Source organism: Pezoporus wallicus, unplaced genomic scaffold (genome assembly GCF_028554395.1).
Source record: "Pezoporus wallicus isolate ANWC-B61680 ecotype Strahan unplaced genomic scaffold, APGP_CSIRO_Pwel_v1 contig_10769, whole genome shotgun sequence".
Lineage (NCBI taxonomy): Eukaryota > Metazoa > Chordata > Aves > Psittaciformes > Psittacidae > Pezoporus > Pezoporus wallicus.
Window position 1 is genome coordinate 1,190,500 of NW_026635715.1, and position 14,644 is coordinate 1,205,143.

General features: G+C 45.8%; 1 protein-coding gene across 6 annotated transcripts in view; it reads left to right on the forward strand.

The window, feature by feature from the left end:
* HIVEP3 (HIVEP zinc finger 3) overlaps window positions 1-14,644 on the forward strand; it is a 243,092-nt gene that overhangs the window by 188,000 nt on the left and 40,448 nt on the right. For all 6 annotated transcript variants that reach the window (XM_057397884.1, XM_057397885.1, XM_057397883.1 and 3 more), the window contains one exon: window positions 2,525-2,670. In XM_057397884.1, the coding sequence (XP_057253867.1) occupies window positions 2,525-2,670 (146 nt within the window). The remainder of the gene's footprint in view (window positions 1-2,524; window positions 2,671-14,644) is intronic.

Below are 14,644 nucleotides of genomic sequence, written 5' to 3' on the forward strand. Positions count from 1 at the left end.
GGTGTAAGCTAAATGGAAATATTAATACCTGCTGCTTAAAGGAGTGAGACTTCCAGAAATTATGTTAATTGCAATGGAGATAAATGGACCTCATGCCAAGCAGAGAAATAACTTCTGATTAGATGATCAGTGGGAGTGAAATCCTCAGTTTAGTTTTTAAAGTACGCACGACTGGCACAGGTTAGCAAGGAGCGTTGCCGGTTACTCAGGAAGATGCGATTAACACGAGCTGCGTAGAAGTAGTCTGAATCCAAGGTTGAAAGTTCAACCTCCAGTTAACTCCGCTCTTAGCTATTTCCCTTAAGTATTTTCTTCTTTATGTATCTATAAGTTGTCAGTTGACACAACAGAAAATGTAAACCAGCTCTAATATTTTGTATAATTATGCATGCAGCAAGCTACCAGCAAACAGTAGTACTGTATTTACTGTCTACGTACTTGGCTTGGTTTTTAAACTACCAGTGGGATTTATTGAGCAGATCAATTCTGAAGTGACTGTAGGCTCCAGCGTGCATGTAGGGATGGATGATTGCACTGTATCGGGCTTGCACACTTTGTACATTAAAGAAGATTGTAAAGGGGGATAGTAGTGACTGTATGATTTTGGCTCTCTCTGGTGCCTTTCATCTGTCTATGTTTTGTGCTTTCAAAAGTTGCAATAAATAAATCTCATGCTACATCTAGAAAGTCAATTGTTTTGTATTCCTCAGTAAATCAGGAGCTGAACTGGGAAGGTTTTCACTAGCATTGTTACCAGCGTGTAGCTCATATCAGGAGGTGAAGTCACAACGGCCAAGGTTTAATCTTTGAAGGTGCTCAGTGTGTCACCTGCCCCTGATTTCCTCCAAGCACAGACATCTCCATGCCCAGAGATTGCAGCTTGAGACTGTTTCTGCTGTTAAATTGTTAAAGTGGTTCCTGGCACTGTTCTGTCTCCTGGGCTGATACTCTTTTCCAAAGCAATTCCTGGGCACTTTTAAGGAGATAAGACAGGGACCATTCCCAGGAGGCATCTAGGAAGGGTATGTGGGTCTGATGGTGCGGATGTGGGCTAATCTGTGCAAGCTGGACTCAAGGGCAAAGAGTAGTCCTGGGTACATTTAATGCTCTAAGGTGAGCTCCTGAAATTGCTGCAAATTTGACATATTTAACCTCAGATTTGCAAAGCTACACTTGAGTGAGTCCATCCCTCCTCTTCCTCCTGCTGGGAATGAGGGTGTTAACAGCAGCATGCTGCTGGGGAGCTGGGGCTGCATCCCACTGAACTTTCCATGTCTCGGTTTGGGCTAGTCACTCTTTGGCTTCCCCTATAACCATGGGAGACAAAGAGGCACCTCTTGGGTGATTCATTCCCCTCTTAAGATAAGTGTCTAAGGTGGGGTAGGTGAATCACCCTTGAGAGCTCCCAGTCTTTCCAGCAACTGTAGAGGCAAGGGTGACCAGCTCTCCTTTAGACTTCTGCCAGTTCGTTGGCTACAGTCAGACCAAAATCCCTCTAATAACCTTGGTCTCTCAAATGCCTTCAGTCTGTTTCCATGAATTATATATAAAGGGAGGATATGAGTAATTTAGTTGCACTTGAAAGGTATTCTTGCACTTGTATAAGGAGTAACCTGGGTGAAAAGCAATCTGCTTTCCTCTTGTGGAGCTTTGGATAACCCTGTTATTTGTACTTTCATGTTGAAGGAGGGCAACATCCAGGTTTCATTCCAGGCATGGAAGAGCTCTGCTTTGCATCTTACAGAGCTGGAGAAGCAGCTGTATATATGTCCATATACTGTAACAAATAACATTAAACATGACAGATGAGATGCGAGTGCATGACTTAAACCTTGGTCTAAACAAGGGGTGGCAATTTAAACAGTGGAAAAGCAAATTTTACCCTGGGAGCATCTGGGGAGGTTGAGGATTATTTTCTCCCTTTGGTTTTGTGGCTTCCTCTGTACTGCGCCCTTGGCAACAGGGTTTCAGGGAAAGGAAATCACCCAAGAGCTTTGACTGTCAAGTGATTTATATCACGTTTAGATGGCTAAAGTCCAGAATTGTGTGAATGTGTGTATATGTGGGGGAAACCCAAAGGTTGAGGTTAAATGTGTGAGTTCTACAGATGCCTTCTCTCTAGACCTTAGTAGATGTAGATATTAGAGAGAGGATTATCCAAGGACAGAGAAGTGCATTTGGGAGCAGAGACCCATGGCTCCACCGCATGCTCAGAGTGACCCAGCCAAGACACTTCTCTTTATGCCTCAGTTTTCCAGTTGGCAAGAGCTGGATAATATTGAGCTACCATATACCAGGGGTGATTTAAGAACCTGTAAGCAATCACAGTAAATATAACCAGCAGGGCTCAAAATCCAGAAGCAGACACCCTGTACGTTAAGAGGGTGTCCTAAATACTGCACTTAGCTGTCAGGAGCAGCATGTGCGGTAGGTTGCTGGCTCTTTCTGAGACTGTTTGGTCTGTGTCTGTCGTGGAGTGATTTTGTATGTAATCATTGGTTGTTTTGCTCTTTTGGGGAGATAGGTTCATTTGCCTTCGCTCCTTTCTAATGAAGGTCGAAAAGATATAACTAGAGCTGAGAAGGAAGAGGATAAAAGAGGAAAACCAGAAGAAGAGGCTCTTGTAACCAAAAGAGGAGAGCCAGTCCGGATCAAGATCTTTGAAGGAGGGTAAGTGTCTCCTTTCATTTCTCTTTTTGTGTCACAGTTGGATAGGAGTTACTGATAACAGTGATGGCAAGTCAGTGAAGGTGCCACATGGAGGTGAGCAGAAGTGATGGATTTCAGCTTACTTTCTACAGCCACTGTAAAAACCTGACCCTTGAGATCTGGAAAGCTGCATCAGTTTCCTTTTATCTTTGAGTTGTCATTAACTTAGCAAGCACCTCAGCCTCTTTTCTGAGTGGGTGGTTGGGCAAAGACGGCTGAAGGGCACAGATCTATCTTCTAGTTGTCTCTGATGTGACAGAGGTGTTCTCCAAATCTTCTCAATCTTCCCAGAGCCTCCTGAAAATGATGTTCCCAATGGCTGTTACTATTATAAGGAGGATGTGGGGAGGGCTTTTCTGATACCTGGGTTTTGGCTGGGGGAGGAAAGGACTGTATTCATGTGGTTTTCAATGCCACTCAACCAAAGTAGCTCAAACCAGAACAGATGCAAGCTCTAAATTTGATGTATATCTGAATTCTCTGCTCCAGGTAATCCGAGTACTCTTCAGTATTTCAGCATGGTTCTAATACTGCTGCTTATCTTCTCAAAAATTGCAACCCAGCTCATAAGTAGTGTGTCTGTGGGATACAATTAAAGTTCATCCTCCCTGTGTGTTGCAGAAGGGGGCAAAAAGCTGAAAGAAATCCCTGCCAGGATTCCTCAGTTCTGCTCTTGCTATTGGGTGGTCTTGGTTTTTGTGTGTTGGAAAAAGGCTTTAATTAGTCAGTGGTTGTGGTTTTCTGTAGTTGCTGGTTGATGTTTGCTTTTATTTCCAAGTATTTCATTAGTAGATGATCAAACTAGCTCACCAGAAGAGTGAAATAATGCTTTGGGAAAGGAAACCTGCTTGCTTGTTCAGAACTCACCTCTCACCCAGACACAGGCACTGTGTGCCCAGCTCAGGTTTAGATGCTTGTCAGCAGTGAGTTGTGAATGCAAAGAGCCAAAGTAGTGGCAACCTTTAATGATTATGGGCTGAAGTGATTTGGGGCGGGAGCCAGGGATGGCAGGGAAGGAAGAGGATGAGCAAAAGGTTTGATGTATTGCCATCACCCTCCTGTAGCAAACAGGACCTATGGGACTAACTGAGAACTGGGGTTTATTGCCTTAAAGCCCATGAGAAGCCTCTGTTCCCCTTGACTGGGTTGTCCTGGAACTGCTGCCATTTCAGGGGACTCTTGGCCCCCGAATTTAATTAAATTGAAGAGGCTCAGCATTAACATGAATGCAAATCACCCTGCCCCTTGCAGAGCAGGGTTTTTGGGTAGAGTTCTCAGTGCTAACTGCTCCCCAGCTGTCCCCACTGAGACAAGCCATGTCTCCACATCCTCGTGAGCCTGTCTGCATCCCTCAGCCCAGCCCAACGGATGCGGAGTCACATTTGCTAAACGACGGAGACAAAATAAAGCAACTTTTCCAACACGTTCTGTGTAAGCATCAGGGAATGCATTAGTCATCCTGAACGTATGCTTGTGTTTTATTTTAAAGTTCCTGTAGCACCGACTTAAGGCCACCATCCTTCTGGATGGGAGACAGAATATAGTAGCTGTTTAATGCCAAGCGCAGGCACTAATGTAACACACCAGGTTGCAGAAACACATTTTATAGCTACCTTACGTGGCACGTGCACTGCTAAGAGGTGGTCCAGGGCTGGTCCCAGGAGGCCCTCGGTGCATACCTGGTGGTCTATGCCTCGTTCCCACGAGGATGCTGATGTCAGATTGTTCAGCCTCAGCAGCTTGTGGCTGCTAGGATGCTTTCTTGCAGTGAAGGAACGTTCTTGCAGATGAATCCACAGGGTGCCTGGTGCTTTGTGCAAGATGGTAAATGGATCTGACCCCTCTCCTGGCCATCTCTTGGAAAGGGTTCTCAAAAAGCGCATCCATTCTCAAGACATGATTTCACTGTCTTTTTTTTTTCCCCCATAAAAATTTCCTCCTTGTCTCATTTTTTCCCCTTATTTATTGGTTTCACATAATCTGCTGCTGGCTCTACCCATCCTTCCAGTGGGATTCAGTCGGTTTCAAATCTTTCAGAGCCATCCCATGCTTTGTTGCCTCAACCAAGGAGGGAGAGTATAAAGTAATTCAAGTGTTTCCACTAAAGGTGAGCTTGCTGCAGGCCTTTAGCTCCTTCCTCCCCTAAGTTTTTCTGTCGAGCTCTTTCCTTTCACATTGCCATTTTAAGTGCTTGCTTTTCCCTCTGCACAGTGTTCTTGCTTCCTCAATCCCATTGCTGCCTTGCCCCCACTGCTACATTGCTTAGAGCAATTAGAGGGCAAATCTAAAGATCACTCCATATGTCATTTCAGCAGTGTCTTTTTACCTGCAGTCCTGAAATTCCATAACATTGGATATACCTCCATGGCAACCAGCGTTTACCCCCTGCCCCATGAGCATCCCACGCACTTGATTGCAAAGGAGGTGGGAGTCATTCCCCACACAAGCTTGGGTGCTGCATGGCCTCATTAGGTTGTGTTTGGGAGAGCCATGCCATTAAGCAGCCCGGTCAACATTTGTACTCCTGAAGGAGCTAATGACATCCATTGGACTTGTCCTGAGGGATGTTGTGGTGGTTTTGAGCAGTGAAAATGATCTTTGAAGGTCAGGCTGGCCAGCACTGCTGCAGGAGCAGTGCTGTGATTCCTAGGTGGCCCTGTGTCACCTTCATCAATCCACTCTGGTACTTTGGAGGCACCAGGCCCATTCTGAAATCTTACATCATGAAACTGTAGATTGGTATTGACCTGATCTAAAAGCGAGGTCTGTGATGGTATCATGGTCTTGTCAGGGAAATGTTGACTGTTTACTGTGCATTAGCATTACCATGATGAAATCTGATAGTAGAGGAGTAGCTACAGTCAATATATGTTCTTCTGTTTCACAGCCAAGCTCGCTGTGCTCTTATGGAGCCCATCAGTTGTCTTATTGCGCTAGTTGATTGCAACTAGTAGGGAAAGCAGTACCAAGATACAGAAGGTTGAAGACCACTAACCTTAACTGACATCCCCAAACCAGTGCCATGTAAAATGGAAACTACATCAAAAAGAAAGCTGTCTTTTGGAAAACTGTTGCATTGTCTTCCCTTTTAGGGAAAAAAACACAGCTGCAAGACCTAAGTATCCTTGCATTCACACCTTGAAAAATACTTCCCTTTTGCACCATCCCATGTGTACAAATCCACACACAAGCAAGAAGAACCTGTGTGATGTAATGTAGTGTGTCAGAATTTTAACTTTAAGAGAGATGCTCATAGTGCTGTTGTGACCCAGCCTGCTACAGCAAGAACAGTGAGCCATTGGAGTGATCCCCCCAAGGGAAATGATGGACTCCCCAGCACTGAACACTGTTAAGATTCAGCTGGACAGGGTGCTGGGACATCTAGTGTAGGTCATGCTTTGCAAAGAATAGTCAGACCACATAATTCTTTAGGTCCCTTCAACCTGATATTCTATGGTTCTATGATACTACAGTACAAATAACTGGGGGATCGTATGAAGTTTGACCATTGCATTCCTTAGAGAGGCCCAGCTGTGTTGCATTGCCCTTTGCCTCCATGCTGTGGGGCTGCTTGTGGATTTTTAGGCAGGAAGGAAGAGGATGGAGCTATACATCTGCCTCACTTAGCCTGTCTAGCGAGAGACTTTCCCCTGGGTTGAAGAAAAATGGAGAAGCCTTGGGACTGTTTAATCAGACTGGGACGTGACTGCTAGTTACTGGATGCATAAGGAAAAAGAACCCTTGGGGGGCCCATTAGCTGTATACAAACCTCCCTTCCTCCAGCTCTCCTCCCAGTTCTTGCTGTTGTGGACTCACTGGGATCTGTGGCCGGCTTCTCTGGGGTGATCTCACTCCATTTCTATGACCGGCCACAGAAACTGCAGCTCCTACCACCCGCTGACACGCACCTCATGGAAAATCCCTGGCACAGCAATGTGAGAGTTTTATTACCCTGGAGAAAGCCTCTCTGTTAAACAAGCAAAGTTGCTCAGCGTGTAACTCCAAACCCCTGCATCGGACCCGGTTTGTTCAGGGGATTTCCTTTCCTGCTTAGCTGAGTTCTAAGAATTCACCATGTTTATTTTGAAAGGAGTCCTTTATCCCAGAGACACTCACTTGAGCATGAACATTAGCAGGAAAGGAAGTAGTATTAAATAGTGATGTTTGATTCCGTACTGGATAGAAGTAAAGAATTCCTGTAATCTGCATTTTTGAGTGAAAGGGATTTTCCTAACACTGCTTTGCACTGAAGGGAGGAATTGGTGTTAAAACTTTTCCACTGGGGTTAGTGGTGCCAGACTGACCACTCAGCGTTAATTTGAGCATCTAGTGGGGTCTGGTTGGATTTCCCCTTCTGGTTTTGAGAAGTGCTGAGCAGGCATTGCTGTACTCCATTTGGGCAGCCCTGTGGCTGCACAGCCCTTCTGAGAAGCTGGTTCTGCCTGTGCCAAGCTGCTGCCTGAAACGTGATTTTCAAGTCTCAAGCATCAGCTCGTGCGCAGGTGTTTATCCTGCTCCTGTAAAGGACCTTTAAAGAAAGCATGTTCCTTATATGTGGAATTTGTTGGTTTGGATGGGGCTTTACAGCAAACGGAGAGGGGAGCTTTCATGCCACTGGCTTGGAGACTGCAGATCTGAGAACAATTAACCAGCTTGTGCTGGGGATGCTGAAGAAAAGGAAGGGGGGTTTTTTAATGCTCATATGAAATAAGACATGTGTCAAATGCAGGCAGCAAGCCAAGAATCCCCACCAGGGTAGCCAGGCTGCATTCCCCTCTGAGAGGTTGCCTTTCTGCTGGTCCATACACATGGGGTTTGGGTATAGCCCGAAGGGTCGTGATGCTCACCAGAATCCATCCTTGCGGTACTGGGGCTGCGTCCAGGCACTGTGCTCCATACGGGGGGAAGGATGAGCATCATTTCTCATGCCCATTAGAAGAACATAAGGTCTCTTTTGAGCACCATACGTTTACACTCTTTTTTTTATCATAGCACAAGCAAAGCACATTTTCTGCTTAAAAAGCCAACAATCCGAAGGAGACAAGACACAGGGTGGCAATTTAAGGAAGGGATGGATTTGTGAGTTTTACCGAGGCTGACAAGTTAAGAAGAGAAATTGTTTGAGGAGACAGGTTTTCAGGCAGCGAGAAAGGCTGCGTGAAAAGATCCACTCAGGAATAGCAGCAGAGGAAAATAACAACTAGAGAGAAGATAGTCTCGAAATGAAAGGAATATGTGCTTTTTGCTTTGAAAACCATTGCCTTGTTACATGCTTAAAAGCTAAGATTAAAACCAGGTTCAATTTGACTTGAAGCAAATGCTTTCTTCTCCCCATGTCTTCGTGGAAATTTGGATTATAATTTTTTCCTTTTAATGTTGGGTGTAATTAAAACCCAGCCTTTTTCCCTGGTAACTCGGGGAGCAGCCAAGCGGAAAAATCAGTTCTTTTCAGTGGTCTTTTCGGGAAATCTTTTGGATTGGGAGCAGCAAGGTAGATGACAGGACCCAGCACACAGAATCAGAGAATCGTACAATAGTTAGGGTTGGAAAGGACCTTAAGATCATCAAGTTCCAACCCCCCTGCCATTTAGGTAGATTCAGTGCAAAGAGCAGCACAGCAAAGGGGTAACACGGTTAACTCCAACTGTGGTCACCTCAGCCTACGGGCTTGCTTCAAGCTGTGTTAGATAAGAGCCGGTGTGTCTGGGAGAGCTGACAGACAGATTCCCTTTCAGAGGGAAGTGTGGGCCGGCTCTGTAACAGCGCCAGTTCCCGAACCTGCCACTCAGCAGATGGAGCTGCTTGCCAAGAGCTCTTGTTGTAAGTAACCTTGTATAATATAGAAGTAACCTCGGGTTATTAACTTTAAAACAGGTTATTAATTTCTGTTGGGAGCAGCTTCTGGTTGTAATGCTTCACAACGCAACCAGTTCTGGTTGTAATGCACTACTGAAGCATCCTGCAAGATGCCAACTGTTCTATCTTTATGACAGAGCTCAGGGCTTGAAGCACTTTATTTTTTCCTTGCTTTTATGACAGTACATGCAGCCTCTGAGGTGCTACATTCCCTGAACAGTTCTCAAAGGTCTGTGCAATACAAATCAGCATCTTTCACATTCAATCTACTCTTGCCTACCTCGTTTGCTTTCTCCCTCTGGATGCGGGTACAAATAACACCATTAAATCCTGCATGTTTCTGTCAACTAAGCATGGATCCACTCTCAGTTATCATCCTAACCCTGATATTTGCCAACACATGGACCCCTGTCCTCTCTGTGCTTTGGGTGTGGTGATGAGCATCCATCCTCCACCTTGGCTTCAGAATGCAGGATGTCCCCTTGTGCCTACAGCTCGGAGCTTTCCTTTAATACCAGCTGTGTTTGTGCTGAGCAGATCCTGAACGTTCTGTTCCCTGGCCTCCTGAACATATCCCAGGCACAGCCAGTGTGCTGGTGAGAGCAGGGAAGTGACTTGGGGATGGTGGGCTCATGACTCACCATGACTCTTGGATAAGTCATCCTCTGTGCTCTTCAATTTCCTTCTTTGTGAGAGGGGATGTACAAACTCACCTACTGCTAAGCTTGATTTTATTATGCCTTTAAAATGTCTTAATATTCCTCAGTGGGAATTGTTAATGTTTCCTGTCCTGAACATCTCGTCACTTCACTTGACAAATTGGGCTCATTCTGCAGCTAATTCCTGTTTTCCCAGGAAATCTGACAAACACAGAAGCATTTAGGCTAGGTCGTTGTTTGGTTTTCTTGCTTACTTTTGCCTGCTTGCTTTCTTGCCACGTCCTGCTGGCAGCACTCATGATGCAGCTTGATGCTAAGTTCCCACAGGCAATTGTTAAAGATTCCTTCCTGTCTGACCTTGTGTGGGATGCTCAGCTTTCTGCAGGGATTTCTTTCCTCCCAAGTGAAGATGCCTGTGAGCATCCAGGCAGCCCATGGGCTTCCCCAGTTTGACATGGTTATGGTGGGGCAGAGTCAGACTGTGGTCCTCGGGGGGAGGATGTTGCTTTTCCTGAGCCCAGCATCTCTGTATTACACAAAGCCAAGAATTCCTGTTTGCTTTCAGCTCAGATCATGAAAAATACATATTTAATAAACAATAGCAAGCAAGAAGATGTCTCTGCTCCATTGCACAGGTGCCTTGGGTACATGGCTAGGGCAAAAAAGTGTATGGGGGCTGAGAGGGGGAGAAGGTAAAGGTGGGGAGGATGATGCTGTCATCCCAGGGGGCAAAGCCTGAGGGTGTAACCTGTGTGCTGGTATGTGTTTTATACCAAAGAGTTACAAAACAAAACGGACAAACAGCATTTGGACCAAAAAGTGCCAGTGGGTGCTCTATAGGTCCAGGGTTGTTGGCAGAGCAGAACTGTGCATGAGAGATAGGAGAAGATGTGACATCTAAGAGCAGATGAAAGGACAGAAAGAGTGTTTCACAGTGCCTTGATCACACAGATAAGGGTAAGCCAGTGGAAAGGAAGAGTGTGATTTCATCAGACAGACAATTTAGGCAGTTGAATAGGGATGGAAAGAGGCAGAAACTGGTTAGAAGGGAAGACATTATCCAAGCAGGAGAGGGTGAGGCTGGAAGATCTCATAGCAAAGGTGAGGGTGTGGGATGGAGAAAAATGGTACAAGCTGCTGGCAGCAAAGAAATGAAGAGAAGGTTGAGGGTCAGAGATTGTCTCAGGATAGGGAAAAAGACACGCTCATAGGAGTGGTTGCATGCAGGTACTGCGTGTGTGTGCATTTCCAAGGCATTTCCATTACCCTCGGTTTCCTAAGAGTAAGCATTTCTTTACAGTTTAATAAAAGGCAACACTTTCTGTTGTCAGGGCTTTGAAAACAATGATGTAAAAGGATCTGTGTGAAGTCCTGAAGTAAGTCCGTGGTCACCTGGGCTGTCCTTCTGCATTTTGCATTCACAGGCATGACACAATGTCTTATTCTGAGCTGCTGTTCAATATGGGCCAAGTGTCTGGAATAATAAGCTCTCCCTGTTAGCAGACTATTTTATGGGCTTGTGGCAAACATCAAGATTACAGGGGTTTGATTTTATTGATTCAGTGACACAATCTCTCCAATTAGTTTGGTGGAAAATCTGAGAAGGCAAACGTTTTTACCAGCTTTACGTAGGATTAGCCAGTTCTTAACAGCTGCACATCTAGGCAGCCTGTCCTATACAGAAGTGTAATTTATGGAGGCCCTTTAATAGAGTCCAAGTACTGTGCAATCAATTAGAAATCTGATGTTCCAATAGACAGACTCAGACCTGACTGCCTAATACTCGATCCATGTTCCACGAGGTAAATGGCAGGAAGATGACTCTCAGAATGTATTTCTGAACTGGCTTTTGGGGACTTCCTTTTCTGACCCTTTCTACTGGTGAAAGCATTGCTTGTGAGGAGACAGGTCTCTTCTCAAGGAAGATGTTCCTCTGATTCCTGTTCGGTGGCTTTTCCCAAGTGTAGCAGTTGATTTTCAATTCTCTTTAGTATCAACTACCATCTGTCGAATCCTAGATAGATGATGGATGGGATGTGAAATTGTTTGGAACATTCTGCATGCTGGAAATGGTGGAGGTCTGAGAGTAAAATGTGTCTAAACTTGATTTTCAAAAAATGGCATGCATTTGGGAGCATGAGTCCCATGAAATCTGTGCACTAACCATGGATTTTCCCTAGAGAAGGTCCATGCCGCTGAGACTGGGAATTAAGCACTCCCCACCCCCAGCTTGGATTCCAGATTTTACTTTTGGAAAAGTTTTACTTTTTCTGCATAATTTAGAAGTGAGCACACAAGTCTGACCAGTGGTGAGAATGCTCATAAGGACTGAGTAAAGCCTTAAGAAATGGGACTTAAGTGAGAGCCAGGCTCTGCATTTAAGAAGCATTTTCCAGTTCTTCCCTGTTTGTTGCTGGAAGGAGAGCAGCTTAGCTCCTGTGCTTTGTCCTGATATAGCCCATGATGTAACTGGATCACTGATGGTTATGAATATCAGGGTTCATCTGCCCAGCGGAGGGGGTTGCAGTGCTGTGGAAGGAAGGTGAGATCATTCCTCCTCATGGGATGTCGCTGGGCTTGCTCAAGGCAGGAGAGGTTTAAGAGGCTGTGGGACATGGCAAGAGCAGATGGAAAGAAGACCAGCAGGACGGATCCAACTGCAGGGACATGGTGGGCAGGGCTGTATAGAAACTTGTCTTTAAGTACTCCATCTTCCCAAGTTGCTTTTCCTTATTTAAAAGTTTTATTTCCAGCTTTTGTATGATAAGACCTGTTTACCTACAGTTTAGTTTTAGTCTCCTTTTGAGGAGGAGCTCACCGAGAACATGGTGCAGGCAGACACATCTGAAACCTGTAGCCAATCTGAGTCTCGTGATCATGAAGTGCTGTAAGGCAGCTGCCAGCCCAACTCTGTTTCTCCAGGATGGAGGAGTGGGAAAAGCTGTGATTACTCACTGCAAGTGTTTAAAATCCTTTCCCTGTCCTGAAGGACCTGCTGCTGCTTGGGCAGTTACACAGAACCAATTGAATGAAAAGGAATGGCGGAATGCAGTGTCCCTCTTTAGAACCATGTGAGAAATTGATGCCCATGTGTTGAAAAAGCAGAATGCAGACTGTAACTGCATGCTTCTTTGCATGTAGCACTCGGACAAAAGGCAATGGGACCTAGTAAGCTATTTTTTGTTGCTCTGTTTTGCTGCTTGTGCTGGTGTTGAGATAAGACTGAAGAATTAAGAACTGGAAGCAGGGGAGATTACAGGCAGGGTCTTGGCTGACTGTCCTGATGCTGTTCACCTGCTATCTGTGGTAGGCATTCCGTCTCTTGGAAGTTCATGTGTTTCTGAATGCTTGGCTGCTCTTATCTCTCTACATTATTCAGGACATGGTATGTCAAACATAGGGGAATAATCAGATGCACATAGAGAAGCTTTTATGAAGCTTTCTGGTCTGTGGGTGCTTTGGGTTCTTGTAGACCCTGGACATGACTGAGCTGGTTTGTGTAACTCTCGGTTGGGTGAGCAGCACAGTAGCTGCGCTTTCAAAGAGGAAACTATTCCTTGCAGATGTTTTAGCTCAGCAGTTCAAGCAGTGGTTTTCAACGTTGGTGGATTTCTTGCCATTCTTGTTTAAACAAACTATTTGATGGCAGAATTCTGTGGTTTTCAAGGTTGCAAGAGGCTGAGCACTTACACTGCTCTTTGAGATTCAGCTGCATGCATTTCAGTCCCCTTACAAGACCAAGGAAGGCTTCCAAGCATGGGGTTGTCTGCAGAGTGTTGGTCTGAAAAGTGCCAGAGCAGCCTGTGCCTGCAAGCTGGTTTTGATAAAATAAGAACCTTTCCCAAATATGAACTGAGCAAAGCCCTTTCCTACTATAAATACAGCCCTCAGCTTGGCAGGAGAGCTGCTCTGGGGTGAGAGACCTGGAGGCTGTCAGGTCACTGGGGTTGGTCACTGGGAAGGTATAGATAGAAGAGAGCCCTGGGGAGTCTTTAGGTTGAAGATTGATCAGTTTTTCCCAGGGATTCAGAAAGGCCAAGTAATGTTTGGCGGGTGCTGACTCAGGCAGTGTACAAAGAAGGGGGGGAAGTTGTGTTTTGCATGGCTGTTATTGCCTTGGATTGTGGATATTTTCCTTTCCCGTAATAGTACAGTGTTGAGAACAGCAGTGAGACCTCCTGTGTATGTGGGAATGCAGGGTCACAGTACAAATAGAGGATAATTAGTCCATTTACCCAGGTTGTGAATGGCTTTGAGTTTTAGAGTTGAAACCTGCTCGTTGTGCTGCAAAGTGTCATTAATAACAGTAATTTAGTACTAATTCAGCTCTTCACATGTTGAATCTTGAGTTAAATTTGTTGCACTGAAAGCTGAGCTCATCATTCAAAGAAGGTCTTAGTCTCCTGAGGTGCTGAGTAATGGGCAGAGCTCCTTGCAGTCATTAAGAACTCTGGGTATTTGTGCTTGTGAAAACTGGGCCTTTATGTGGATGCCACTGTAGGTTAGATATAAGGAAGAACATCTTCACTGTGAGGGTGCTGAGGCGCTGGCACAGGGTGCCCAGAGAAGCTGTGGCTGCCCCATCCCTGGCAGTGTTCAAGGCCAGGTTGGACACAGGGGCTTGGAGCAAGCTGCTCTAGTGGAAGGGGTCCCTGCCCGTGGCAGAGGTTGGAGCTGGATGAGCCTGAAGGTCCTGTCCAACACAAATCATTCCATGGTTCTATGAGTTTAATAAGCTCATTCACAGCATCGGAGAAAGAAAACTGTGACCCTACTGCATATTTGCACCATTAACCCTGATGGTAAATTAAGAAAGTGCTAATACATTGCAAAGGGTACTTGCAGGTGGCAGCAGCCCACGACAGCAGCAGAACTCTGGGAGATCCCAGTCCTGTACTGGGAACATTTGCAATTTGCAGCTTGACTTTACCAGCACAGAAAGTCATGGTCATTTCTGACCCTGCAATGCTGCACTGTGGGGCATGGCTGTTGTGCAGCTCAGCAGCTCTCCAGGGCACCTCGGTATGAAACACACGTGGGTCTCTCTGCTGAAGCTTAGGGAGGTTTTATTTCTTGCAGTGAAGAGCAGCGACCTAAAATAGCTTCTAACTCTGCCCCCCCTCCTCCAGAAGAGGACTTCCCGGGCCTCCTTCTCCTGCACAGCCCAGAAATGCTGGAGAGCAGAGGACGTGTCAGCAGTAACAGCAGCCAGTTCATTCTGCACAGTCTCTGCAGCCTGCCTGCTGTCTCTTAAGGAGTGTGAGTCGTGTCACCAGAACCGCTGAAGCCTCCAGCAGCCGAGGTCACATCTGGAGCTGTGGGTTTGTGAACTGCCCCTGGGATCAGATGGCTTCAAGTTCCTCTGCAGATGGCTCCATCAAGGGAACTCCCAGCTGGATGGTGATCCCACGAGTGCTGGT